We start from the raw sequence: 27,787 nt of genomic DNA on the forward strand, positions 1-27,787 counted from the left end.
TTGAATAATGGAATACTGAATGGTTTAGTTTTTGTAAAATATGCAGGGATTTATGATATGCAAAATGAACCAGGGAAAGAGAAGAAGGGAAGTCATTGATATTTTAAGGATGCTTAAACGAGAGAATTGCCCACACTGGCTGGCAGCAGCTCTGTGGGGTTTCAGGCAGCCCCGTATTATTCGGGCCGTGTGTGGCATCTGCAGGAATTGGCAAAAATACCTGGGATTCAGGGGTCATTATTGTTGTTTAAAATATTGTTATCTTCTGCTTCCTGCCCCATTGCAATAATAAAATTTAAGGTCTTATATATACAGTACAGTGGTACCTCCGATTACATACGCTTCAGGTTACAGACGCTTCAGGTTACAGACTCCGCTAACCCAGAAATAGCACCTTGGGTTAAGAACTTTGCTTCAGGATGAGAACAGAAATCGTGCTCCGGCGGCACGGCAGCAGCAGGAGGCCCCATTAGCCAAAGTGGTGCTTCAGGTTAAGAACAGTTTCAGGTTAAGAATGGACCTCCAGAACGAATTAAGTACTTAACCCGAGGTACCACTGTATAATAAATGTTCATAAATGTACCAACCAAGCACATACGTACATAGATCAGCACAGGAAGCCCGACCTGAAACCATTTTTGATTCCCAAACTGACCAAATGTTTTCTCTGCAAGGAGGGAGGGGGGGGGTCAGGGAACCTTCCCATTGTCTCAGGAATTGGGAAATCACCATCTCAAAGGGTGACAGACTACCAGGAAAGGCAATCAGGTAAGGCATTATCAGATAACCTGGCAGACAGGAAAAACAACAACACACTCAAATTTCTGTTGTAGATTGCCTTTTCTGTGATGAAGGTGTGATGTTTGTGGGGGTTGGTCTTGGGCTACACCCCTTCTCTGATGTATGTATGATGTATGGAGGGGTGGTCTTGAACTCCAGGGCAAGGAATTTAAAATGTCTAGACGTTGTTCGAGGTCCTTCTCCTTTCCTGCGTGTGAGGGGAGCATCCTGTTGCAACAGATCAATAAAGATCAAGCTTACTAGCTGCTTTGCTTCTCAATATTCTCTGGTTGGCCTCTGTTATTTTCCCCTATCAATAGGGAACCCACGTAAGGACTCTATATGGGCTCTTGGATACCCCATAAGGGAAAAAGGGCAGATTTTGTTTACACCACAAAGGAGTTGCCCGGTTATATCTACAAGCACAAAAACAACCCCCCTTGCAATGCAAGAATATGCAGCTGTCCCACACAGGAATCGAACCTGCATCCTGCAACTTTGGCACCATCAGCGCCACCTTCTAGCCAACTGAGTTATTCAGGCTGCGCCCTTAAGCATTTGTGCAGCGCAAGAGGACGAGGTCTCTGCCCCGAGAGGCTCCCAGTCTAGAGAACGTCTTGAGACCTTGCACTCCGCTGAGTGGCTCCCTCGGATCAATGATTAAGCAGGGCTCCTTACGAGGGAGGCCAGCGCAGGAATTTCCACCTCGCCTCTTCCAGAGATGTGGGAGGGTTGGCTCTTGTTCTGGAAAGGAATTCGCGGCAGGAATGCAACCAGGCAACTCTGGCAGTGTTTACTTGTGTGTCTCCAGAGACTCCTTTACTTTTGAATTTCGCCAGGTGGAAGGAAGAGAAGAGACGACGGTCAGCCGGGACCATCTTTGTTGCGTGATGATAATAAGCAGGGAAGGTGTAATAAAGTAAAACCCGCTCACTTCCAGATCATAGCAAAGCTTAGCCAGGCCCAGCACCCTGTCTCCAACAGGGGACAGCCAGAAGTAGCTGGGAAACTGACAAGTTGGGCAGGGAAACACCAGCTCTCCTGCTTCATTTGGAAGCTTGCAACTGGACGCAGGGGCTCTGTTTAATAATCCAGGCTAAAAGGCATTCCTTCCCAAATTTACTTTGTCCTGTTTTGCTTAAGAACCCAAGAAAATCGTTTCTGGATCAGACAAGAGGTCTATCCAGACCACTGTCCTCTCTCCGAGAAAAATGCCCCTTCTTGGAATCCCATAAACACACCAGGCAGGCAGTACCTAAACCGAGATCTCCTTTGGGGAGACCCAAGTCAAGACAAGTCGTTTTATTACGGTCAGTGACCAGTATCAAAACAAAACACCAATTACAAAATTTTAAAGCTCAAAGCGAAATAAAATAATATAAAAACACACATACATGAAAGACCAGTTCTGGGTGGACACTTATCTCTCAGAAAGGAAACCCTTCTGGCCTAGGAGTGTCTATCAGACAATTGTTGTTTGTTGTTTAGTTGTTTAGTCGTGTCTGCCTCTTCGTGACCTCTGGACCAGAGCACGCCAGGCACTCCTGTCTTCCACTGCCTCCCGCAGTTTGGTCAAACTCATGCTGGTAGCTTTGAGAACACTGTCCCACCATCTCATCCTCTGTCATCCCCTTCTCCTTGTGCCCTCCATCTTTCCCAACATCAGGGTCTTTCCCAGGGAGTCTTCTCTTCTCATGAGGTGGCCAAAGTCTTGGAGCCTCAGCTTCAGGATCTGTCCTTCCAGTGAGCACTCAGGGCTGATTTCCTTCAGAATGGAGAGGTTTGATCTTCTAGCAGTCTATGGGACTCTCAAGAGTCTCCTCCAGCACCATAATTCAAAAGCATCCATTCTTCGGCAATCAGCCTTCTTTATGGTCCAGCTCTCACTTTCATACATCTCTACTGGGAAAACCATAGCTTTAACTATACTGACCTTTGTTATACTAATTCTGGGTGCTCACCATTGCATGTCGTATTTTAATGGCTACTACACAAAATTTACAGGGACATGGGTGGTGCTGTGGGTTAAACCACAGAGCCTAGGACTTGCTGATCAGAAGGTCAGCGGTCCAAATCCCCGCGACGGGGTGAGCTCCCGTTGCTCGGTCCCTGCTCCTGCCAACCTAGCAGTTCGAAAGCACATCAAAGTGCAAGTAGATCAATAGGTACCGCTCCGGCGGGAAGGTAAACGGCGTTTCCGTGCGCTGCTCTGGTTCGCCAGAAGTGGCTTAGTCATGCTGGCCATATGACCCGGAAGCTGTACGCCGGCTCCCTCGGCCAATAAAGCGAGATGTGCGCCGCAACCCCAGAGTCAGCGACGACTGGACCTAATGGTCAGGGGTCCCTTTACCTTTTTTAACTCCTGTCTGGCACCCAAGCGATTGTTTCCTAGGTTCCAGGTGACTATCTTCTCTTCTTCCAACGCAGCCCACAGGCTAAAAAATAATAATAGAAGGTTCTCCACCCCTGGGCTTAGTTACAATAAACCTTTTCTCTTGATCTCTGTGTGTGGAAACACAACACAATGGTTAGGCAAGTTTTGACCTGCACGTTTTGCTCCTCGTGCCTTCCAGAGGGCACTGAATTGTGTGTGTGTGTTTGTGTGTGTGTGTATTGCAGCGGCTTACAAAGCAGAAATTGATCTGATCAGAGCAACGGACGATGGCAGAAGCTGGAACTTTGTGCTATAAGCATTTAATGTATTTTTAATCTTTTGTTGGAAGCCGCCCAGAGCGGCTGGGGAAAACCAGTCAGATGGGCGGGGTAGAAATTAATAGCAATAGCAATAACAATAACAATTTCTATTTTGTTGCTGAAATAGATATATGTGGTTTTAGTGACTAACTGCATCCTACCAGCTTATCTGGAGTGTTTTGATGCTTTTTAAAAATCTCTATCTCTCTATCCCCCTAACTACCAGTGTAAGAGTTAGAGATGGTTAGAGTGTTGGAGAGACCAAGGTTCGAATCCAGGACTTGGCCATCAAGCTCATTACGTGCCACTTTTGGCAACCTGCTCACTCTCAGCCTAACCTAATTCACAGGGTAGTTGTGAGGGTAGAACAAGAAGGTGGGGAGAACCATGAACACAAAATATGAGATGTAAATATAAAAATGATATTTGTCTTTTAAACAGAGGTTCAAGGGCTCTTTGGGAAGACCCAGCCTGTCCTCGGTTTCTCCATCGATGATCCTTGCTCAAGCTGAGTTCTTGCTGGCTAGCGTTGACCTAATTCCCTTTGGCATGCACCTCCTTGCATCATCGGGTTGAGGCGAAGCGAACAATCGCCCCTGAACTTTCTGAGGACACTGCGGGATGTGGATCACTCTGGGTTTTGATCCTTGCCACCATCTCGGTGCTGCTGCTAACTCCTGTCCTCAGTCTTCTGCCTGCGGAATGGGAACAATATTCCCAGCCCACAGAATGAGGCCGTTGCACAGACGCATACCCTCCAACATCTCTCTGATTGAAATAAGGGCGTCCCATTCCATAATGATATTTTTTTCCATTTATACCTCCACACATCTTACTGGGTTGCCCCAGCCACTCTGGACAGCTTCCAGCATATATAAAAACATAAGATAACATAAAAAACTTTCCTATACAGGATTGCCTTTGGCTCAGGGGTTGGATAACTCCATACCCTCCAACATTTCTCCAATGAAAATACGGACATTCAAGAACCTTTTAATGAGGGTGAAAGAGGAGAGCGCAAAATATGGTATGAAACTCAACATCAAAAAAACCAAGATCATGGCCACTGGTCCCATCACCTCCTGGCAAATAGAAGGGGAAGAAATGGAGGCAGTGGGAGATTTTACTTTCTTGGGCGCCATGATCACTGCAGATGGTGACAGCAGTCATGAAATTAAAAGACGCCTGCTTCTTGGGAGAAAAGCAACAACAAACCTAGACAGCATCTTAAAAAGCAGAGACATCACCTTGCCAACAAAGGTCCGTATAGTTAAAGCTATGGTTTCCCAGTAGTGATGTATGGAAGTGAGAGCTGGACCATAAGGAAGGCTGATTGCTGAAGAATTGATGCTTTTGAATTCTGGTGCTGGAGGAGACTCTTGAGAGTCCCATGGACTGCAAGAAGATCAAATCTCTCCATTCTGAAGGAAATCAGCCCTGAGTGCTCACTGGAAGGACAGATCCTGAAGCTGAGGCTCCAAGACTTTGGCCACCTCATGAGGAGAGAAGACTCCCTGGAAAAGACCCTGATGCTGGGAAAGATGGAGGGCACAAGGAGAAGGGGACGACAGAGATGGTGGGACAGTGTTCTCGAAGCGACCAGCATGAGTTTGACCAAACTGCGGGAGGCAGTGGAAGACAGGAGGGCCTGGCATGCTCTGGTCCAGGGGGTCACGAGGAGGCGGAGACAACTAAACGACTAAACAACAACAAGGAAAAGCAGGACATTCCAGGATCAAATCAGAAACTTGTATGGCTTCTCTAAATCAGGGATGTCCCTGGAAAATAGGGACACTTAGAGTGTTTGCAGATGCCTTAAAATTGGATTCCTCCAGACATCCCTTCAATTGTGTATTCACAATAACCAGGGTTTGTGATGGTGGTATCAAGGCAGCTATCCATGATCCTGCCTGCAACGGTTTTGGGGCGTCCATCGTATTTATTCTCCAATCAGTACATGCCCCTTATCCTCCTGCCCAAATCCCGCAACCTTCCATACGACAAATGTTCCAGGTGTGTTACCGACGGTAGAAGAATGGCAGATGAAGATGTTGGCGTTTTTGGAGCTGGCAGAACTGACTGGGAGAATCCGCGGTCAGAAAGAACAGGAACACCAAGAAGATTGGAAGAAATTTAAAGACTATTTCACTAAATATTGTAATATAAGATAATTAGAAAATACTGGAAAGTACCAAACAGGCCTAGGATTAGAAGAAGAATGTTGTTTATTAATATGGATCTAAGTCAATAAGAAAAGAGATGAAGATAGTAGATTGAAGGAGTTAATTGGAGCAGAAAGATGATCGTGGAGAACTGTTATAAGGTGATACAATGAAATTCAGTTAGAGGGGTATTGAGGAAGTCAGTTAATAATGAAATTTAAAATGAACTTTAGAAATAATATGTGTTCACTGATCATTTTAGTTTCATTTCTTCTTCTTTTTTCTTGTAGTATTGTAGTGTCTTTTCTTTTGTATGTTTTATATGTTTTATCCGTTAAAAACAATTAAAAGAATTTGAAAAAAAATATGTTCCAACATTTTTCTTTAGACAAGCCTGCCCAGAGATGTAAGATGTTGGTGTGCATTTTCCAGCTTACCACTGATTTTAACTTTTTAAATAACACGTTTTAAATAGTTGTTCTTAACTGTTTCTCTCTCTCTTTTTTAAAAAAAGATATTTATTGATTTTTTAAATTACATACTATACATACACATATTACATTATATTTTACATTTGTTCTTGCTCTCCCAAGCTGACTTCCCTCCTTCCTCCTTCCGGCTTTTTTGTGTCATCTTTAACTTTTCGTGTTGTCTTTATCCATTGTGTATGTAGTTCTTCAATTTTTGTCCATGAATTGTAAATAAATAAATAAATATTTCTATATGTACAATTCTTATTGTCTGTCTATATTCATTTACAAATTCTGTTCAACAACGGTCATAATATGTTCTTAACCGTTTCTCACTGATCATTTTAGTTTCATTTCTTCTTCTTTTTTCTTGTAGTATTGTAGTGTCTTTTCTTTTGTATGTTTTATATGTTTTATCCGTTAAAAACAATTAAAAGAATTTGAAAAAAAATATGTTCCAGGTGTGTTTATTTCCCTTCTACTTTTGCTGAGGTGCTCCGCAAAAGTGCCCCATTCCAGACGGCGGTAACTTGGTAACATTGTGGAAGCATCACAGAGCAAATACAAAAGAGGACTGCTATGTGGATGGCCCAGTATCGATCCACCGCTAATGTGCTATTATTTGTGTCAATGGTGCGTTGCAGAACACGCCTGGAGGAATCCTTAACGTAGGAAGCGAGAGAACTGCGCTTTCCGTTCTGGCACCTGTCTGTCTCGGGAGACAACGGCGGAGTGCGCCTTTGGGGCTAAAATCAAACCATTGGAGAGTTACAGCGCCTGCTGTGGCTGTAGAGACCGATACGGGAGAGACATGTTTTGTTGCAGCCGGGGCAGATGAAGGCGTCCGGTTGTTTCTTCTCCCTATGCTTATCCCCAGTCATCATTCCTTCTCTGGTCACTGCTGACTGTCTCCAGGCACTGCGGTCGTCTGCAAGGGATTCCCACACAGCAAGGTTTATTCGGCCAGCCTTCATGTTTCATCTGCAGACGTCCACTTGCTGGGAATGTGAGTTTGGCAAGAGCGCATCTTTGTTTGAGACTCTGTCCTGCCATGTGACACCCCAATTCCTCCTGGCTTATTTTGAAGACGTTGAGGCGCTGCTCCTGAAAGCTGTAAGTTGCCCATGACTCATTTCCATGTCGCTTTTAGAAAAAAGAAGAAGGAATTGACTAATATTGCATATTCTCTTTGGCAACATTTTTCTTTAGACAAGCCTGCCCAGAGATGTAAGATGTTGGTGTGCATTTTCCAGCTTACCACTGATTTTAACTTTTTAAATAACACGTTTTAAATAGTTGTTCTTAACTGTTTCTCTCTCTCTTTTTTAAAAAAAGATATTTATTGATTTTTTAAATTACATACTATACATACACATATTACATTATATTTTACATTTGTTCTTGCTCTCCCAAGCTGACTTCCCTCCTTCCTCCTTCCGGCTTTTTTGTGTCATCTTTAACTTTTCGTGTTGTCTTTATCCATTGTGTATGTAGTTCTTCAATTTTTGTCCATGAATTGTAAATAAATAAATAAATATTTCTATATGTACAATTCTTATTGTCTGTCTATATTCATTTACAAATTCTGTTCAACAACGGTCATAATATGTTCTTAACCGTTTCTCACTGATCATTTTAACAGGGCAGCCGTATTCCAAAAAAGGGAAAATTCGGACACCAAAAAAGTTGCTTTTTCAGTTTTGCCCAGAGTTGTTGTTGAGCTTTCTAAGGAAATTTGCCAGAACCTACACTTCTGCCATAGGTTGCCATACATCCGGATTTTCCCAGACATTAGGTGATTTCTGCCGGGACACTGTTTCTGACAGCCAAATCCTCGTTATGTCCGGACATATGGCAACCCTAATTTGAATTCTTCCCATAAGCAGCTTTTAGGTTGGTTGGTTGGTTTTCCAAGTCCAGCAGTGCCTGCATTTCGTGAAATAAGTAAATAAAGACATCTTCTTCCGAGGCTGATCTCCTATTTGGGGACTTCCCTGGCTTTTGGCTTTTTTCTGGCCAACGTAGGACCAGCCTTGGTGAAGACTTGACGTTTTCATCCCCCAAAAAGTTTCTGAGTTTCTATTGAAATGAGGCTGCATTTTAATGTTGTATTTTAATCTTGTTTTTAAGTTGTATTTTAATGAATTGTTTTTATACTTGGCGTTAGCCACCCTGAGCCCGGTCTGAGGGCAGGGTATAAATAAAATTTTTTATTATTATTATTATTCCACTTTAGACACCCATCCTGCCCATCACCTGTTCCCTCACCTGTCAGGTTTGGGCTCACGTCTCAGAAGGACGTCATTTTTTATTCCTGATGCTCCAGTTCCTGGTTGCAGCCCCGCCAGGGATAGAAAGGAATTACGATACTTGGCAGCTTGCCTTGCGAAAGGCACAGACTTCTTGGCTTGAGAGCTACAGACCGGACTGGTTTTTCCTTCATCCACTTATCACGGGCTGGTCGGCTGAGGCCCTCCCTCAGGGTGCTGGGTGGAGGTGACTTGTCACTGCCACCCGCTCACGTACGACAAGGCACTTGCTGCTGTCCGGGAGAGAGACACAGAAAACAGCCAGGTACATTCTTCAGACGTGGGGTTTTTTGGGGTGGGGGTGGGGGTGGAGTTGCATTTGTGAGTTGCCAACTTTTAAAGACCAGTCCCGCTCCTCTGCTTTTGTGATCTGCTTGATGCATAAAAGACTGGGAGGGTGAAGCTTTTACCCAAACTGCCTCCACTCTGGGAAAAGGTCTCACCTGCTTAATTCCTGCTGTTTAACATCATAGGGATGCGGGTGGCGCTGTGCGTTAAACCACAGAGCCTAGGACTTGCCGATCTGAAGGTCGGCGGTTCAAATCCCCACAACGGGGTGAGCTCCTGTTGCTCAGTCCCTGCTCCTGCCAACCTGACAGTTCGAAAGCACGTCAAAGTGCAAGTAGATAAATAGGTACCGCTCCAGCGGGAAGGTAAACGGCGTTTCTGTGCGCTGCTCTGGTTCGCCAGAAGTGGCTCTGTCATGCTGGCCACATGACCCGGAAGCTGTACACCGGCTCCCTCGGCCAATAAAGCGAGATGAGCGCCACAACCCCAGAGTCGGCCACGACTGGACCTAATGGTCAGGGGTCCCTTTCCCTTTAACACCATAGGTGTCAGGAGGCTTTAGAAAGTTGGCAACCCTACCTAGGATCTGGTGTTCAGTTTAAGGCAGGCTGATGGAATGAATGGACTATTTCTCAAACTGATCCTGAAGGCAGAAATGAGAGAGGAGGCGGGGAGTAAATTTTCGAAAGGGGATTAGTCTCAAACCATATTCCTCCTCAGTGAGACCTTAAGCATGTGTCCCAAGGGATCTCTTGAGGGGTTGCAAGTGAGAGAAATTAATGTGGGTTTATTATTATTATTATTTATTATTATTATTATTATTATTATTTAAATTTTATTAACATATAAAACACATACATATACATTTACACAATACACGTACACAACACACTACCTTATTTTCATAACATAAAACATACCTACATTATATAATACCTACCTATACTATACATATCAACACACCTACCCCACACAGACACCCACCAAGTGGCTTGACTTCCAGCCGTTCTTGTTACACTACTTTATTTTTCCAACCATCTTAAACGCATTTCATTATTTCTTTAATCTCTTCTTCTATCTTGACTTTACTCTCCTTTCACTCTAATTGTATTCTGGATTCACTTAGTTTCTGTCAGAATTTCTACTTTTTCCATATAAATCTTGATGTATTCCTTAAAGATAGTCCGCTCCTTATTCACTTTTTGTACCGCTTATCCTCCCTGTTAGTTCGGCAATATGGAAGTATTCCATCATTTTAGATAACCAGCCTGTTTTAGGTGGGACGCTGCTGCTTTTCCAATTTTTGGCAATCAATAACCTTGCCGCTGTAGTTGCATACATAAATATTGGTCTGACTGTTCTTTTTATTTCCTCTGACATGATACCTAGGAGAAAGGATTCTACACATGTGGTGGGAGTGCAAAGAGATAGTGGGATTCTGGGAAGATATCTATAACGAACTGAAAAAGATGTTTAGATTTGCATTTGAAATTAATGTGGTTTGATTAACCACAAGGTAAATCTACCTTGACTCTTCTAACACTCAGCACAGTTGAGTGTCCATGACTCATTTTGTTTCGAGGAGAAACACTGTTATTTCTTTCTTTTATATACATTTTTATTGATTTTTTTAAACATATCAGTCCCAACAGTTATACAACATTTCTTTTCATCTTATACAATATTTTAGATTTCCGTCAACACCACTGATGATTTTCCGTTCTTTATCACTTATTCTTATTTCTTAATTTCTATATTACATTTAATTATCCTTAACTAATAATTCTCTTCATAGTCTTTCTTGCAGTATTTCAAATAATCCACCTTACTAAACTACTTGCAGTCCTAACTAGCGTAATCTGTTCATCACAATTACTTTTCAAATAATTCATATATTTACTCCAGTCTTCCATGAATCTCTGGTCCCGCAGGTTTCGAATCCTTCCTGTTAATTTATCTAGTTCTGTGTAGTCCATCAACTCCACCCTCCATTCTTCTTTCATCGGTAGTTCTTCTTGCTTCCATTTTTGTGCCAATAATATTCTTGCTGCTGTCATTGCATATAAAAACAACTTACAATCCTGTCTATTAATATCATCTCCTACAATGCCAAGTAAAAATGCTTCTGGTTTCTTAATAAATGTATATTTCAACATCTTTTTCATCTCATTATATATCATTTCCCAGATGTTTTTCACTTTTTTACATTCCCACCAGGTGGAGAAACACTTTCCTCCATGTATTGCGGCTAGTATCCTCCAGGTATTTTCCCCAGTCCTCTTTTAAAGCCATCCAACTTGGTGGCCATTATCAGCTCCAGTGGCAGAGAGTTCCGCAGTTTAACTCCGCACATTCAGCTTCACTAGTGTTATGACAGAGCTTTCTCAAGCTCAAACCTTAGTAAGTGTCCAGATTCCTCCGTCTCAGACACAGAGATCAGGTGGGATCTCTCTGTGCTGTGTAGCTTGCGATAAACAGCCCCCCTGTCTGTTGTTTTCGATAGCTCAGATTTGACAGCTGCGGGCGCAGGATGTCGCTGGTGAACGGAATCGAGAGACGATCCTTGGTCAACGAAATCCTCAGGCACCTGCCCCTTGCGGATAAGGTGAGCGCTTGGATTGGCACTCGTCGAATCACGAAGATTTCGGAGTTTCTGGTGACCATTCCATCTCTGTCTTATTTTGCTCTAGACAGCTGTTTGGGGCACTCTGGGGACGATCAGACCCCACCTGAACTTTGAGGTGGAAAAAGATGTCCAAACTCTCCTTGACGCCGTCAGTGGGAAAGGTAACAAATCACAGTTGTGGTGTTCGTGTGTTGTGTCCTTGCTGGTTTTTCCCTGTATATATGTTAACCTCAGAAGTAGCGATTTGACTGAAGGTCGCTCAATGAACTTTTTCTATCAATGAGAAAGGAACTGAAGGTGAGCCGCTGCCCTCTGCACAGTCTGACAGTGTCACATTCAGCTGAGTTTTAATCGATGCACGTCAGGACTCAAACCCGTAACCCATGGCATCTTACGAATGGCACCACGTAGGAGACGCCGGCTCAAAAAGTGGGATGCAAACTGACAGATCCCCTTTGTATAAAGTGTGCGGTTATATATACGTGTTTGATTCATAAATGTGACTTCTCCTGTTACAGAATTGAAAGGGGGGGTTTATATATGTGAAGAACATATACAGAGAACCACGGTTTAGTGGTTAGCCTCTAAATTTGCTATCCATCGTGACAGGTGTCGAATATGTAACCGTCATTGACCTACTGACCAACAGGAGCAATGAACAGAGGCAGCAAATTGCTGAAGAGTTCCTGAATTTCACGAAACAGGTGAGGATGGGAAGCAGCAAACCCCTGTTAGATCTAGAGTTTTTTTTGGGGGGGGAAGGGAATCCTATATTAGGCGGGTTTCAAACTGACCCTTCAAATGTCCATCTGAGTGCCAGCTTTCTATAAACTTTGGCTAGTTTGCCAGCTTTGGCCTATCTTGACTTTACCAGCCATCATCATCATCATCATCATCATCATCATCATTTATTTATTTATGCCTCACCCATCTGGCTGGGCTTCCCCAGCCACTCTGGGTGGCTCCCAACAGAATATTAAAAACACAATAAAAGATCAGAAATTAAAAACTTCCCTAATTAGGGCTGCCTTCAGATGTCTTCTAAAAGTCAGATAGTTGTTTATCTCCTTGACATCTGATGGGGAGGGCGTTCGACAGGGCAGGCGCCACCACCAAGAAGGCCCTCTGCCTGGTTCCCTGTAACCTCACTTCTCTCAGGGAGGGAACCGCCAGAAGGCCCTCGGAGCTGGACCTCAGTGTCCGGGCAGAACGATGGGGGTGGAGACGCTCCTTCAGTTCTACTGGACCAAGGCTGTTTAGGGCTTTCAAGGTCAGCACCAACACTTTGAATTGTGCTCGGAAATGTACTGACCATAGTGTTGTTGTTGTTTAGTCGTGTCCGCCTCTTCGTAACCCCCTGGACCAGAGCACGCCAGGCACTCCTGTCTTCCACTGCCTCCTGCAGTTTGGTCAAACTCATGCTGGTCGCTTCGAGAACACTGTCCCACCATCTCATCCCCTTCTCCTTGTGCCCTCCATCTTTCCCAACATCAGGGTCTTTTCCAGGGAGTTTTCTCTTCTCATAAATTGGCCAAAGTCTTGGAGCCTCAGCTTCAGGATCTGTCCTTCCAGTGAGCACTCAGGGCTGATTTCCTTCAGAATGGAGAGGTTGGATCTTCTTGCAGTCCATGGGACTCTCAAGAGTCTCCTCCAGCACCAGAATTCAAAAGCATCCATTCTTTGGCGATCAGCCTTCTTTATGGTCCAGCTCTCACTTCCATACATCACTACTGGGAATACCATTGCTTTAACTATACAGACCTTTGTTGGCAAGGTGATGTCTCTGCTTTTTAAGATGCTGTCTAGGTTTGTCATTGCTTTTCTCCCAAGAAGCAGGCGTCTTTTAATTTTGTGACTGCTGTCACACTGACCTCTCCTTCAAGGATCACTTCCTTGTTGTGGCAAAGGGGCTTGAATAACTCAGAGAAGCTATGAGCTATGCCGTGCAGGGCCACCCAAGATGGACAGGTCATGGTGGAGAGTTTTGACCAAACGTGATCCACCTGGAGCAGGAACCGGCAAGCCACTCCAGTATCCCTGCCAAGAAAACTTCATGGACAAAGACTGACCATAGTAGTTCATGCCTTTGTAACAGTCGGCTTAGACCACTGCAATGCACTTTGCCTGGGGCAGCCTTTGAAGACTGTTCAGAGATGGTTTTAATCCTCCTCCTAACGCATTTCTATTTCCCCTTCTCAGGACCTCCTGAAAACTCTGGAAGCAGCTTTTTCCGGGCACCTAGAGGGCGTGATCACGGGTCTGCTGAAGCCGGCAGCTCAGTTTGATGCTCATGAAATCAACCTGGCCCTGAAGGTACGGCCATCGGTCCCTGTCTTGCTCAGTCAGGCCATTTGTGAACCTAGCCCTGCATTGCCCACACGGACTGGCAGCAGCTCCCCAGGCTTTCAAGGAAGGAGCATTTCGTAGCCCCACCTGGAGATGCCCAGGGAATGGGAGGATTGAACCGGGCACCTTCTGCATACGAAGCAGGTGCTCTGTCACTGAGCTTCCCGTAAACAGAAAGTAAGATTCTAGTCCTCATGTTTAAAGACCACTTGCCCATCTAGCTGAATATTGTCTACACTGACTGGCAGCAGCTCTCCAGCAGGGAGATGCCAGATTTGAACCTGCGACCTTCTGCATGCACGAAAGCAGATGCGCCACGCATTGGACTATGGCTTTGCCTGGTCTTTTCCTCCTGGTCCTATTCATGGACCAGGGTCTGAGTTGAGATGCGGTTGCTAGGCAACCACAACCTCCTCCATTCCGCACCATCCTAGGGCAAGAAGAGAGGGCAGCTTGCTTGGTCTACCTGGAATTTTAATCTGATTTTAGTCTCTTGCTGTTTTAAGTTTCGGGAAATCTTAAATAATTGTTGCTAATTTTTCTTAGGAGTGACCTTATTCATCAACTTTTTTTTTTTGCAAACGGCTTTGAGGGTGTGTGGGTTTTATTTTATTTTTAAAAAATCAATATTTGCATTTTATGAAATAAATAAAAAAAATACTTAGCAGCCTGGAAACTGACCGCATCGCCTCCTCCTCTCCACCCTCGTGCTGCTCTTGAACTCGCTCGCCTTTTCAAGTGTTGCCACACTTAAGCTGCTAAGGTTACTCAACAAACGCCCTTCCTCTTTCCAGGGCCTGGAGGCAGATACGCTTCTCGAAATCCTCTCCACCCGAACCAGCCAGCAACTCCGGGAGATCCTGAGCTGCTACAAGCATGGTAAAGAAGGAACGAAATAAAAAATGATACACTTTCTTCCCACTGCCTTTTAAAGGACAGCTAAGGGTGGAGGGATGTGGACATACCTGGTTTGGAGGAATTGGAGAGTTATTCATGCTTTCTGAGAATCCCTGAATCATTAAGCCATGGGGGCCGGATCCAGCCCAATCGCCTTCTAAATCTGGCCTGTGGATAGTCTGGGAATCAGTGTGTTTTTCTCCTTCCTGAGGGAAGGAGCTTCTGGGATGCAAAGGATCTGCTCCTGGGATGCCTCTTCCCTCACAAACCGCCCCCCCCCCCTGAAAAGGGGAAATTGGTAGATTGCCAGCAGGCTGCCAAGTCTTTCTCAGTAGACCAGAAAGCCTTTCTTGACTCGGCTCGAATTGTAGGAGAGCTCTGAGCCTCGGTGTTCCACAGATGAAAAATGGGCCTGCGTGCTGCTGCACAACGTTGCTTTTTCCTCCTCCCTCCCAATCGCTTTTCCTTTTGTGCCGTGTCTGTTTTATTTCTTCATGCTTCCAAGGTGACCTGGAAAGCTTTTCCAGCAGTGAGCAGCGGGTTAAAAAAGGCTTTGAGTGGATGAGTAAAAATATTAATTCTAGCCTGGTGTGAATTTCTCTCTCTCTCTCTCTCTCTCTCTCTCTCTCTCTCTCTGTTTTTCACCTAGAAATATGAGTGGTTGTGAATGAGAACCTAAATCATGGGTAGGCAAGCTAAGGCCTGGGGGCTGGATCCGGCCCAATCGCCTTCTCAATCCGGTCCGGCAATCAGTGTGTTTTTTCCTTGAGTAGAATGTGTCCTTTTATTTAAAATGCATCCCTGGGTTATTTGTGGGGCATAGGTATTCGTTCATTTTGTTCTTCAAAATATAGTCCGCCCCCCCCAAGGTCTGAGGGACAGTGGACCAGCCCCCTGCTGAAAAAGTTTTCCTGACCCCTGCATTAAGCCGATAGGCTGCAGATTTTGGGACAGGAGGAAAGCAAGTCATCCTTTGCTCAATGCATCGTTAACCTGCAGAACTCGCCGCCACAAGATGGCATCATGGACTTTTTTTCTTTTTTTTTGTAAAGTTGATTATTTAAAGAAGCACTTCATATTATTTTTATCTGATGTAAGCTGCCTTGGATGTACTTGTGTTTAAAGGTGGAGTGTTTGTTTGTTTGTCTGAGCATCCTTTTAGACCTCATCCTGTTAACATAAACAAGTCCCTCAAGTCATCATATAAAATGAGGTGTTTTGTTTTTTAACCCAGGAGAAAACAGAAAAGAGAGAGATAGGTCCTGTTAACATAAACAAGCCCCTCAAGTCCGCATATAAAAATGAGGTCATTAAAAAACAAAACGAGGAAACCCCAGCACAAAACAGAAAAGAGAGAAATAGGTCCCACAGTTTTTGTTCTTGCTTAAAATCCTAATGGCGTTGCTTAACTCCTGAAAGTCTATCAGATTTGGGCAAAACCGCTTCTCTTTAATCCAAAACTGTGCCTAGATTTCAGTTTGGATCTGGAGAAGGACATCGCTTCGCAAACCAGCGGCTTCCTTCAGGGCCTCCTGGATGCCTTGATCAAGGTAAAAGTGGGAAAAAGGGACCATTCAGAGGCACTTAGGGCATTTGTGTCTTTGGGGTCAATTGAGGAGCCAAATAAGGATTCAGACATAGCAATAATTATAGTAATGAAATGCAGAATTGGAAATGATTTTAGAAAACCATTAGACGGGGTTGAAGGAAGTCTTAGGCTGTGATAGCCAAAGATTTGATTTGATGTTCGTGAGATGCTATGCTGGAAAATATGTGTAAAAACCAATAAATATTATTATACCTGGCTCTCTACCTGGCTCTCCCCAGACCCCAACCAGCCTTTCTTCACACCCTCTTCAAGTGGCTTTGCCCAGCTGAATCAAGGGAACTCTAGTTTGCTAAGGGCGCTTAGAACTGTAGCAGCTTTGGAATCATCTCTGTAAATAATTATGGTTAATTGGGTAAAAATAGATACTGTGTATATATCTATATCTATATCTATATATACACATAGATGTACAGTATATTATTATTTTATTATGAACATGCTGATAAGTTTAGGTAATAGGTTTATTAGAGTGAAAAGATGTTGAAAAGGACGGGAAGTCTAATTTAAGTAGTAAATTTATACTAAGAAGACACATATCTTTTTGTTGGCATTCTTATTCTGATGTTTGATTTATAGATTACAATATGTCTTAGATGTATGGATGCAATTTGGGTTAATAAAGCATTAAAAAATATAGAACTGTAGCTCTGTGCTGGGGAAAACTACAATTCTCAGGATTTGAGTGGGGGCTTTAAATGGGTGCTGAGTTTGCTCTGGTACAGATGGTCCTATGGTTGTAAAAAAAGAGAAAAAGACTGTGGTTGATTGCAGGGACATTATTGTTGGCACCCGTCTGTTTCGGGAGACAACGGAGAAGTGTGTCTTTGATGGTGAAGTCAAAGGGAAGTTGTAAAGTCCTTAAATTTGGCCCAAGGTGACACGGGCTGTGCATACCTAAAATTCACACATGCTGGTTTCTGTTATAGATGCAGACTTAGCCTGCTTTTCAGAGGGAAAGCCATTCTATATGCAATACTTTTTTCAAAATCACCTAAAAAATAAATAAATTTTAAAATGGAGGAGGAAGGTTTAGGAGACCTGTGATTTACTTCAGAAATATTTGGGGTTTTGGATTTTCCCCAACAAAGCCTTTAATTAATCAGGAAGCATATTAAGGGATTTTTTTGTATTTTAAAAACATTTTAATGTATTAAAGCATCAACCTGGTGACCTCCAGACGTTGTTTATTACTATTATTATTATTATTATTTACCCGCCCTTCACTGTAAGGTCCCAGGGATGGTTCCAATATAAAACCACAATATTAAAAACAGTTTAAGAGTCTGAAATATCCAGAGAGGCCCAGGATGGTGAGATGGCCTTATATGCAAAATTTATGTACCACTTAATAATAATAATAATAATAAAACTAAGCAGTGACATAACTAGTCTAAAGTATCCATTTAAAAATCAGCCACTGAGCAGTCATTTAAAAACAACAACAGTGGACATAATCAAATTATCAAAATGCAATTACGGCAATCTGCTTTGGGAAGGGCTGTTTTAGGAATCTGCCGTCCAAGCAGAGCAGCAAATGCATTCTCTAAACTTTAAAGCAACAGGCTAAGTTGAAATTGAAAGCCAGGCGGAATAGCTCTGTCTTACAGGCCCTGCGGAAGGAGGTTAAATCCTGCAGGGCCCTGGTCTCCTGGGACAGAGCATTCCACCAGCTCGGAGCCACCACTGAGAAGGCCCTGTTCCTGGTGGAGGATAATCTGACTTCCTTAGGCCCGCTCCGATTCAGCGGTAAGGGGGAAAGCGGAAGTGTGGTTTGAGCCTTAAACTGGCCGTTCTCTAGGCCCATTAAAATCGACAGAGCGGCTTAGAAACAGCTAGTTTAAGTTGTTTCTGTTGTGATGGGAGGTGTAAAGCGTAGTTAATTTGGATCCAATTGAAGGACTGCCAGCCCACGGCCAATGTCATTGACGTCTGATTTTCTGCTTTCTCCCAGGGCAACCGTGAAAGGTACTCTGGGGTCATAGACTATGTTTTGATATGGCAAGATACGCAGGTGAGACGTCCAAGTCTGGAAGTGGAGATTATTCAGACTCCATGATCTCTCTGATGCATGCAAGCCCTGTAGAGATTGTCTCTATCCCGTTGAAAATGAGATTACCCCATGGTTCATGAAGGCCAAACGCATCAGGATACACAACAAGGTTTGGGCCTGATCCTGCCTGTTATGTACTGAGTTGAATAGGATCCAAAATGCAGCAGTCTGACTGGTCTGTGCGCTGCTTGAGTGCACCGCTGTACTCGGTGCACCTCCTCCCTGTAAGATCCCAAGTCGTCGGTGAGGTCTTGGTGGTGGACCCTCGGTTGGGATGGCAGGCTCGGCCGTGCCTCTTGCGTCGACCTCTCGGCAGCTTCCGTTGCCAGGGCCTCCTCCAGAGCGACCTGGAACGTTAGCGTAGAGGCGTCGTTGCAGCTTCTCATCCTTCAGGCCACCGGCGAGGCGGTCACGAAGCATGTTCTCCAGCTCTGAGAAGTTGCAGAACCGGGCGGCTTGGCGGAGAGAGGTCACAAACCCAGTTATGGTTTCCCCAGGGGCTTGCCGCTTTGCGTAGAAGGCATTTCGGCGAGCCACCACTGAGGGCTGCGGCGAAAAGTGCCCCTTCAGCCGTTCCATTATTGTTTTGTATGGAACAGTAGCGACGTCTTCAGGCGCAAGGAGAGCCTGGGCGACTTCAAACGTCTCTTCTCCGCAGATGCTGAAGAATATCGCCCTCTTCCTGGTGTCTTCTTCGTCGGTGACCCCCTTGGCTTCTAGGAGGAAGGTGAAACGGGAGGCGTACGCTTCCCAGTCTCCAGATGCTGGGTTAAATGGCGAGAAGCTGCTGTTGGCTGCCATTCTGAGTTCCTTGTGTCCCGGAGCTGAAGCCTGGATACACGGTGCGAGGCAGCGGTGCGGCGGGTGGCGGTGCTGTGTGTGGCAGTCAGCTCAGCGGGATCCCATCCTCGTCGCCAGTGAAATATACTCAGAGTCGAGAGTGGATTTCATGCTCTTTATTCAGCTCATAGTGGTGAGGAGGAATGGAAGTTTCCCCAGAATATCTGCTTTATATACATTATTTACACAATGGGCCCCACGTGATTGGCTAATTCCGGGATTCTCCTGTAGGCCAATCAGGTTGCGGATTCACTTCCATCTGGAGCTGGATTGTGTGGCTCCTGCGGACCAATCAGACTGCTGCATTTTGGATCCTATTGTTCTAGGACCAATCAGACTGCTGCATTCTGGATCCTATTGTTCTAGGACCAATCAGACTGCTGCATTCTGGATCCTATTGTTCTAGGACCAATCAGACTGCTGCATTCTGGATCCTATTGTTCTAGGACCAATCAGACTGCCTCATTCTGGATCCTATTATTCTAGGACCAATCAGACTGCCGCATTCTGGATCCTATTGTTCTAGGACCAATCAGACTGCTGCATTCTGGATCATATTGTTCTAGGACCAATCAGACTGCTGCATTCTGCATCCTATTGTTCTAGGACCAATCAGACTGCTGCATTTTGGATCCTATTGTTCTAGGACCAATCAGACTGCTGCATTTTGGATCCTATTGTTCTAGGACCAATCAGACTGCCGCATTCTGGATCCTATTGTTCTAGGACCAATCAGACTGCTGCATTCTGGATCATATTGTTCTAGGACCAATCAGACTGCTGCATTCTGAATCCTATTGTTCTAGGACCAATCAGACTGCTGCATTCTGGATCCTATTGTTCTAGGACCAATCAGACTGCTGCATTCTGAATCCTATTGTTCTAGGACCAATCAGACTGCTGCATTCTGGATCCTATTGTTCTAGGACCAATCAGACTGCTGCATTCTGGATCCTGTTGTTCTAGGACCAGTCAGACTGCTGCATTCTGGATCCTATTGTTCTAGGACCAATCAGACTGCTGCATTCTGGATCCTATTGTTCTAGGACCAATCAGACTGCTGCATTCTGGATCCTGTTGTTCTAGGACCAGTCAGACTTCTGCATTTTGGATCCTATTCAACTCAGTACATAACACTGCCGCTGAACTCTCCTCGTGTTTTCAAAGAATGTGTTCCACCCATGCTCCCTCCGTGTTTAATTTCTCATAAATTTCCCATCAAGTTGACCGAATGGCTTTAAGGAATAAGCTGCGCGTGCAGATTCGAGGTGCATTTGTGCATGCTATTATAGATGGCGAAGCAGCGATAAGGAATGCTTTTGCATAATCAAATGCTCTGTTTTGTATGTATGAGTGCAACTGCATGACATGATTAAAAAAATCGCAGCTCTACAACCGCCCCGATAAAAAGCTTTTCCTTGTCTCACATTCCAGCCGTCTGAGGTTAAATGAATAATGATGGAGTTGGGGGAAAACCGGCTGCACTGGATCAGAGATAATTAAGACCTAATTGGTTTGGGGGCTAAAGCTTCAGGGCTCCCCAGTTTCTATTAAGACTGGGTGTACTCCTTAAATGAGGCTCTGTTCTTACTCATGTTTAATACTGAGACTACCCCTCTCAGTTGTATCCCTACACAGGTCGCATACCTAATTTGAAAGTAGATCTAATCACAGGGAAACCCCTGCTATAAATAAGTCAGAAATTAGATTGTTTTAACAAAAGGGGGGGGGAAACTCTATGGAAAACCACTTTTTAAAATTCCTTGCTCTCTAGCGCCATCTCTGTTGCATGTTTATAGCGCATTCAAATCGCTGTTTTTTTACTAATGTAGCTGAGTCCTCAGATATGTGAGGAGCAGGCTCTAGTTACTCTGCGATTGGATGGCACCGATTTCACTCTGCGCATGTTCTGGGGATTGCTTCTACACCCCATGTCTTCTAAGCTCAAGGCCTGTTGGTTTAAATAGGTCATGCGGCACTTCGAATAGGTCCCGGGCACTGGACTGAGTACTGATCCCTGAATTAAGTTGTTACGACAGAGAGGGCTGTTGCGACTTCAAAAAAGGCTGTTGTTATTTCGACTGTGCAATTGTTTTGTTCAGTGGTGTGTCTCTGTGGGTTCTTCCAGGCCCTCGCGGGTCCCGGAGGCGGCGACCCGGGCAGGTTGGATGAGAGCGAGTGGATCAGGATCCTAACCGAACGGAGTCCCCAGCATCTAAACAGAGGCAAGGTCTAGTTTGCAAAGCTTGCAAGTTTCTGTTTTTGGGGAAAGGAGTTGAGTTCAGCCATGCTGGAATTCTATGCAATGCACTAAAACAGCGTTCTCATGGGCCCCTGAGTCAGAGCCAATAGGTTTTTCAGGGGCTCTTCCCTTCATAATAAATCATAATAATAAAAATAATTTTTTATCAATACTCCGCCCTTCCCGGTTCAGAAAACCGGGCTCAGGGCGGCTAACAACAAATTTAAAACACTTAATTGATGCAACAAAAACAGCATAAAATACAGTATAAAATGTGAATAACAATAAATTCAGAATTGAAAAATCAATTTAGGGGGAAAATCCATCCAATAAACATTAGATGATCACCAGGGCTAGCTGGCTAAATTAGTCCTATTTGGGCCAGCGAGGAGACCAGGGGAGAATTAGCTGTGGGATCGCAAAGCGGGTAATCTTCATAAACAGGGGAGGGGGAGGGAAGTAAGGGGAATAAAAGATCAGGCTAAGTTCAAATTGAAAGCCAGGCGGAATAGCTCTGTCTTACAGGCCCTGCGGAAGGAAGTTAAATCCTGCAGGGCCCTGGTCTCCTGGGACAGAGCATTCCACCAGCTCGGAGCCACCACTGAGAAGGCCCTGTTCCTGGTGGAGGATAATCTGACTTCCTTAGGGTCCGGGACTTCTAAACTATGATTATTCAGTGAATCTGCTTTTGAGGTGACCCCTTCAGAGTGTACAAGGCAGCTTCAAATATTCCTAACATGTTTAGAAGCAGTCTGGCTTAATCCTTTCTTTCTCCCACAGTGTTCGTCTCGTACCACAAGATGACTGGGCTCCAGGTGGAGGAAGCTATGAAGAAGTACTTAGAGGGGAAGGCCCTTGAGGCTGGCTTGACCCTGGGTAGGTAAGGGGGCGTGGGCTGGATGTGACCCCCCCACAGAGCCTTTCTATCTGTCGTGCTTGGAGGGGGGCGGTGTATGAATGCAGAGATACCTTGGTCAGACCCCACATGGAATACAGTCATACCTCGGGTTACAGACACTTCAGGTTGTGTGATTTTGGGTTTCGCACCACGCCAAACCTGGAAGTACCGGAACAGGTTACTTCCGGGTTTCGGCGCATGCGCAGAAGCGCTAAATCGTGCTTTGCGCATGCGCAGAAGCGCCAAACCGCGACCTGCAGGTGCGGCGCTGCGGGTTGCGGATGCTGCGGGTTGCGAACGTGCCTCCCGCACAGATCATGTTCGCAACCCGAGCATCCACTATACTGTGTCCAGTTCTGGGCTCCCCAGTTTAAAGAGGATGTTGACAAGCTGGAAGGTGTGCAGACCAAGATGATCAAGGGTCTGGAAAACAAGCCTGATGAGGAACGGTTGAAGGATTGGGTACCTTTTGTTACGATATAGAAGCAATGCGGCCGCGAGCTGCTGCTAGCTTGAAAGCAAAACATAATGGGAATGTTGGGACTGTTCCGTGGGAAACAGAGGGACAGTCTATTCACAGTGCGAAGCACCGGAATTAGCTCAGAGTGTAATATGAGCTGTACAGGAAGTACGGGAGGAGTTTGTTTCTCTGCTGTTGGAGTTTGAAGAGAGCAGACGTGTTTTCTGTAACGCTGCAAAGACAGAAATAAAGGCATGTAAATACGTTTCTGTCTATCTCTCTTTCCCCTGCCTGGGGGGGGGGAGGGAAGAGTGGTGTGTTCTTCTCATGCTGAGAAGGATAAGCTGGGTGCCCGGAGAGTGGCCAGTTTCTCCTGTAAAGGCTTGATTCCCAACATCTGATAGCAAGGAGCCGGTGGTTTTGATCCATGAAAGCAACGAGAGTGGTTGATGGATCGTACTTCATCCTCTGCAAGGAGATAAGGAAGATATGGTAGCGGACGGATGGAAGCTACAAGGACGGCCGAGCACCGGAGGAGGTTTTTTTGATGAGCAACGGAACCCCTAAGGTATGCTGAGTGGTGTGTTCTTCTCATGCTGAGAAGGATCGCCTATCGCGACCTAGCCTGTATCCTGCCGGGGAATGCAGACAGGGAGGTCAACCGGAGATCAAGCCGGGTGCCTGGAGAGTGGCCTGGAAGAGAGGAGACTGAGAGGAGATACGAGAGCCATCTTCAAATATCTCAAGGGCTGTCACATGGAGGAGGGAACAAGCCTGTTTTCTCCTACTCCGGAGGGGAGGACTCGAACCCATAGCTTCAAGTGACAAGAAAGGAGATTTCGACTAAACATCAGGAAGAACTTTCTGACAGCAAGAGCTGTTTGACACTGGAACGGTCTCCCTTGGGAGATGGTGGACTCTGCTTCCTTGGAGATTTTAAAGCAGAGGTTGGATGGCCGTCTGTCATGGATGTTGTAGTTGAGATGCCTGCATTCCAGGGGGTGTGACTGGATGACCCCCTGGGGTCCCTTACGACTCTGCAATTCTGATTCTATGCATGTGAATGGTATCTATTTGTGAGCAGGGCGTGTATGTCTACCTACTCTTGACTCTGGCCTCATCTGCCGTAAAGGAAATAACACACCAAACATGCTCAGGGACACTCTCGTCCTTGACGATTTCATGTTTTCTGGAGAGAGGTCTGGCATGGAACAAGCAGGAACTGTGAGATTATAGTTAGTGGCTCAGAAACCTGGGTTTGGCGCAACTCTGACAGAAACGCTCACAGGATGGGCTAGTCTCTCGCTGTTGGCCTAGTCTACCTCGCAGGGTTGATTGTGAGAATACAGTGGGGTGATTTCTCCCCCATAACCAACTGGGCATGACCCAGAGCAGTTTGGTTGAGGAGGAGGAAGTCAACAGGTCAAGTTGCTCCAGCACAGAGCTGTAATGTTGTTGGTGAATTTCTACCTGCGATGCAGTGGTTAAAGACGCCCGAAAAGCTGGGGATTTTAGAAAAGAAAGATTGGCTTGTTTGGGTTCTTCTTCGGCAATCACTCATAGCCAAGATTGTCTTCCATAAACACAGTTTTAACAATGAGTCCGTAAGTGACTGTGGAGGCCAATTCTGGATCCACACGTCCTTCCACAATGGGGACATTGGTTTTCGGGTGGGAGTTGATCATGGTGTGGATTTGCCAAGTATGCCTTCCTCCTAGCATGTTTCTCCCTTGCGTCCTGAGTTCGAGTGTCTTCAAAGCCCATGACTGTTCTCCAACTGGAGCACTCGCAGGCCAGTGTTTCCCAGTTGTCAGTGTTTATACTACATTTTTTTAGATTTGCCTTGAAACAGTCTTTAAACCTCTTTTGTTGACCACCAGCATCACGCTTTCCATTTTTAAGTTTGGAATAGAGTAGTTGCTTTGGAAGACGATCATCAGGCATTCACACAACATGACCAGTCCAACGAAGTTGATGTTGAAGAATCACTGCTTCAACACTGGTGATCTTTGCTTCTTTCAGTACGCCGGTATTAGTTCACCTGTCTTCCCAAGTGATGTGTAAAAATTTTCGGAGACCCCATTGATGGAATCTTTCGAGGAGTTGGAGATGGCGTTTATAAGTGGTCCATGTTTTCACAAGCGTACAGTCTTGTTTTGGGTATGCTTCAGATAACTGAAGATGGTTTTCAGAGACGATATGAGAACATGTTGGTTATCCGATTGACTTATTATTATTCTAAATCCATGTTCTTTTGCAGTCTCCATCCTCAGAAACACCCCTCTCTATTTTGCCACAAAGCTCTACCAAGCGGTTAAGGTAAGGAGAATTAATCCACCCTTATTTCTCTCTTTCGCTCTGTTGCACAAGTGTATCCTTCCCTTTCTCCAGGAATTTGAATAAAGTGTTTTGGGCACCAAAACGGCTGCAGACAGGGCATGGCTTGACGCGAAATGATTGCTCTGCTGTTGCTTTTGGATTGCAAATGAGACATGATTTATTGCACTTGTGAACACCTTTAGAGTCACACTGTGTTTCCTTTTGTGCCCTAAATCGGCGGGGTGGCATAACGGAATGACAATGTCTTTTGTATAATTAATTGCACGAGTTATAATTTTGTCGCAGCGGATGGCGAGATGAAGAACGGAAGGGCTGGTGTAATTCCTCCTTACATCCCCAGTAAAGGAGCTGTTTGCCTTCTGCCACAGCCTTGCAAATAACCCCACCCAATTCACTAGCCTGTGAAGAAGAACAATCCTATCCTGATGGCTGTGCCTGCCTCTCCCAGCTTTCTTAAACTGCGAGATTGCTATGACATCTACAATATATAGATATCCTAACCCTCACCTGTCTGCTCTTTAAAGGGTCCAGAAACCAGCCCAAGAACTCTGGCCCGCATCCTGATTTCCCGTAGCGAAACCGACCTGCTCAGCATCCGATCCGAGTTCAGGAAGCATTATGGGATTTCTCTCTACTCCTTCCTCCAGGTAAGGGCGCCAGGCTTTCTTTACTGCGGGTGGGGAGCTGGCAGAGATGGAGGGAGGAAGAGCAGGGGTCCAGGGCTGCTCCATCAGCATCGCAACTTTGGGTCCCTCCCCTCCTTGAACTTTTCCATCCCAGCCGGTCCGTGAAACGACATGCAAACTCGGAACCTAAGTTTGCTGATTTCCTCCTCCCTCCTGATCCGTTTTCTTTTTGTGCCGTGTCCTTTTTCCTGAAGTGAGGTGTAAGAGGAGCGAGCCTATTTCGGCTGAAAAGTGGGGATGGCTTTAAATGAAATTAATCTGCTTGGCCATGATGGGATATTTAGTTAGCTAGACCTTCCGTCAAATCCTACCGGGATCCCGTTTTGCAGAGATTATTAACAGGGTTCTCTTGTCAGATATATGTATGTTCAGGTCAGCAGAGGGGAATAGAATATCTCCTCTTTTGGATATTGTTTAGTCGTGTCTGCCTCTCCGTGACCCCCTGGACCAGAGCACGCCAGGCACTCCTGTCTTCCACTGCCTCCCGCAGTTTGGTCAAACTCATGCCGGTAGCTTCGAGAACACTGTCCCACCATCTCATCCTCTGTCGTTCCCTTCTCCTTGTGCCCTCCATCTTTCCCAACATCAGGGTCTTTTCCAGGGAGTCTTCTCTTCTCGTGAGGTGGCCAAAGGATTGGAGCTTCAGGATCTGTCCTTCCAGTGAGCACTCAGGGCTGGTTTCCTTCAGAATGGAGAAGTTTGATCTTCTTGCAGTCCATGGGACTCTCAAGAGTCTCCTCCAGCACCAGAATTCAAAAGCATCTATTCTTTGGCGATCAGCCTTCTTTATGGTCCAGCTCTCACTTCCATACATCACTTCTGGGAAAACCATAGCTTTATAAGTGCTTAATTCTGGGTGGGCTGTGCCCCTTACGCAATTATGCAAAGCCTTCTAAAATCCCTTTTTATCTTCATTCAGGCTGAAATGAATGGCAACTACCAGACAGCCTTGCTTGGTCTGTGCAGAGCAGAAGATCTGTAAGTTATACCCTCTGCTGACAAGCCTCTGTGTGCAAAAGCAGTCTACCTCTGAATACCAGGCAAATGCTTACATCAGCCAACCACCTCTTCCTCCTGAAGGCCCTGGAGTCTGGCCAAAAGTCACCCTCAGAGGATCTTGATTCTCCATTTGCGCTAATTTCTTCTTGTTTCTCGGTTGGTTCTGGAAATATTCGGGGTGTGTGTGTGCTGGGAATGATTTAAAGAGAAAGAGAGAGATGCTGTACGTATTTCTTGCTGAGCCAATGCAAACTGTGTTTAATTTGGTTGCGAACATCCAGCCAATTCTGTGCTGGAAAGCAAAATGGAATTAATTGCTCACGAGTCGTGAAGGTGATACGCTACCGCCAACATCAGAGACCGTTTCTCCACTGGACACTGCTGGTTGCCATTTTCTCTGGGCGATACGAACCAATCAGGGATCCTGTGCTGAATTTACATTTACAGAAGCTGGAATCTGGAACACCTGTGGCCCTCCAGGTGTGGTTGGACTCTTATCACCTGTAGTCAGTGTTGGTGGAAGTTGTAGCCCCTCAATATCTGGGGAGGGGGCACAGGTCCCCCTCATATCCATCCCAGCAGCAAAGGACAACCTATCAGCCTTTCTCAGGAACTACAACATCCCCTTACCTGGAACCGTGTAGTTTAACATATACCGTATTTTTTGCTCTATAAGACGCACCAGACCACAAGACGCACCTAGTTTTTGGAGGAGGAAAACAAGAAAAAAATATATTCTGAATCTCAGAAGCCAGAACAGCAAGAGGGATCGCTGCGCAGCGAAAGCAGCAATCCCTCTTGCTGTTCTGGCTTCTGGGATAGCTGCGCAGCCTGCATTCGCTCCATAAGACGTACACACATTACCCTTACTTTTTAGGAGGGAAAAGTGAGTCTTGTAGAGCAAAAAATACGGTATATTGCAGGTCTTTCTGTCTTGGTAAGCTCACCTTTTCTCCACCACCTGACCTATTTAGCTCCACTTCTTTAAAAATGAAGTATGTGATAATAAAGTACCTCTGAGCATATAATGGAGTGTTTTTTCCCCTCTTGGGGCAGATGTAAAGTTTTGGCACCTCCCCGTTTTACAAACT

General features: G+C 45.3%; 2 protein-coding genes across 2 annotated transcripts in view; both read left to right on the top strand.

The window, feature by feature from the left end:
* PRUNE1 (prune exopolyphosphatase 1) overlaps positions 1–27,787 on the top strand; it is a 113,166-nt gene that overhangs the window by 23,495 nt on the left and 61,884 nt on the right. The gene's annotated exons all lie outside the window — the stretch shown is intronic.
* On the top strand, positions 8,536–27,724 carry ANXA9 (annexin A9). The gene is made up of 13 exons (XM_082202692.1): positions 8,536–8,680; positions 11,207–11,308; positions 11,394–11,490; positions 11,939–12,033; positions 13,529–13,642; positions 14,470–14,554; positions 16,043–16,122; positions 18,133–18,192; positions 21,200–21,296; positions 22,094–22,189; positions 24,932–24,990; positions 25,536–25,658; positions 26,617–27,724. Exons 2-13 carry the CDS (start codon positions 11,234–11,236, stop codon positions 26,677–26,679), a joined length of 1,044 nt encoding a protein of 347 aa, XP_082058818.1. The 5' UTR covers positions 8,536–8,680; positions 11,207–11,233; the 3' UTR covers positions 26,680–27,724.

The sequence above is a fragment of the Podarcis vaucheri genome (assembly GCF_965113315.1).
Source record: "Podarcis vaucheri genome assembly, chromosome: 16".
NCBI classification, from domain to species: Eukaryota; Metazoa; Chordata; class Lepidosauria; order Squamata; family Lacertidae; genus Podarcis; species Podarcis vaucheri.

Coding starts and splice junctions, on each gene's coding strand:
- ANXA9 (XM_082202692.1), top strand. CDS start 11,234: ATGTCGCTGGTGAACGGAATCGAGAGACGATCCTTGGTCAACGAAATC. Junction 11,491..11,938: donor TGACGCCGTCAGTGGGAAAG/GTAACAAATCAC, acceptor CCATCGTGACAG/GTGTCGAATATGTAACCGTC. Junction 14,555..16,042: donor CCTGAGCTGCTACAAGCATG/GTAAAGAAGGAA, acceptor AACTGTGCCTAG/ATTTCAGTTTGGATCTGGAG.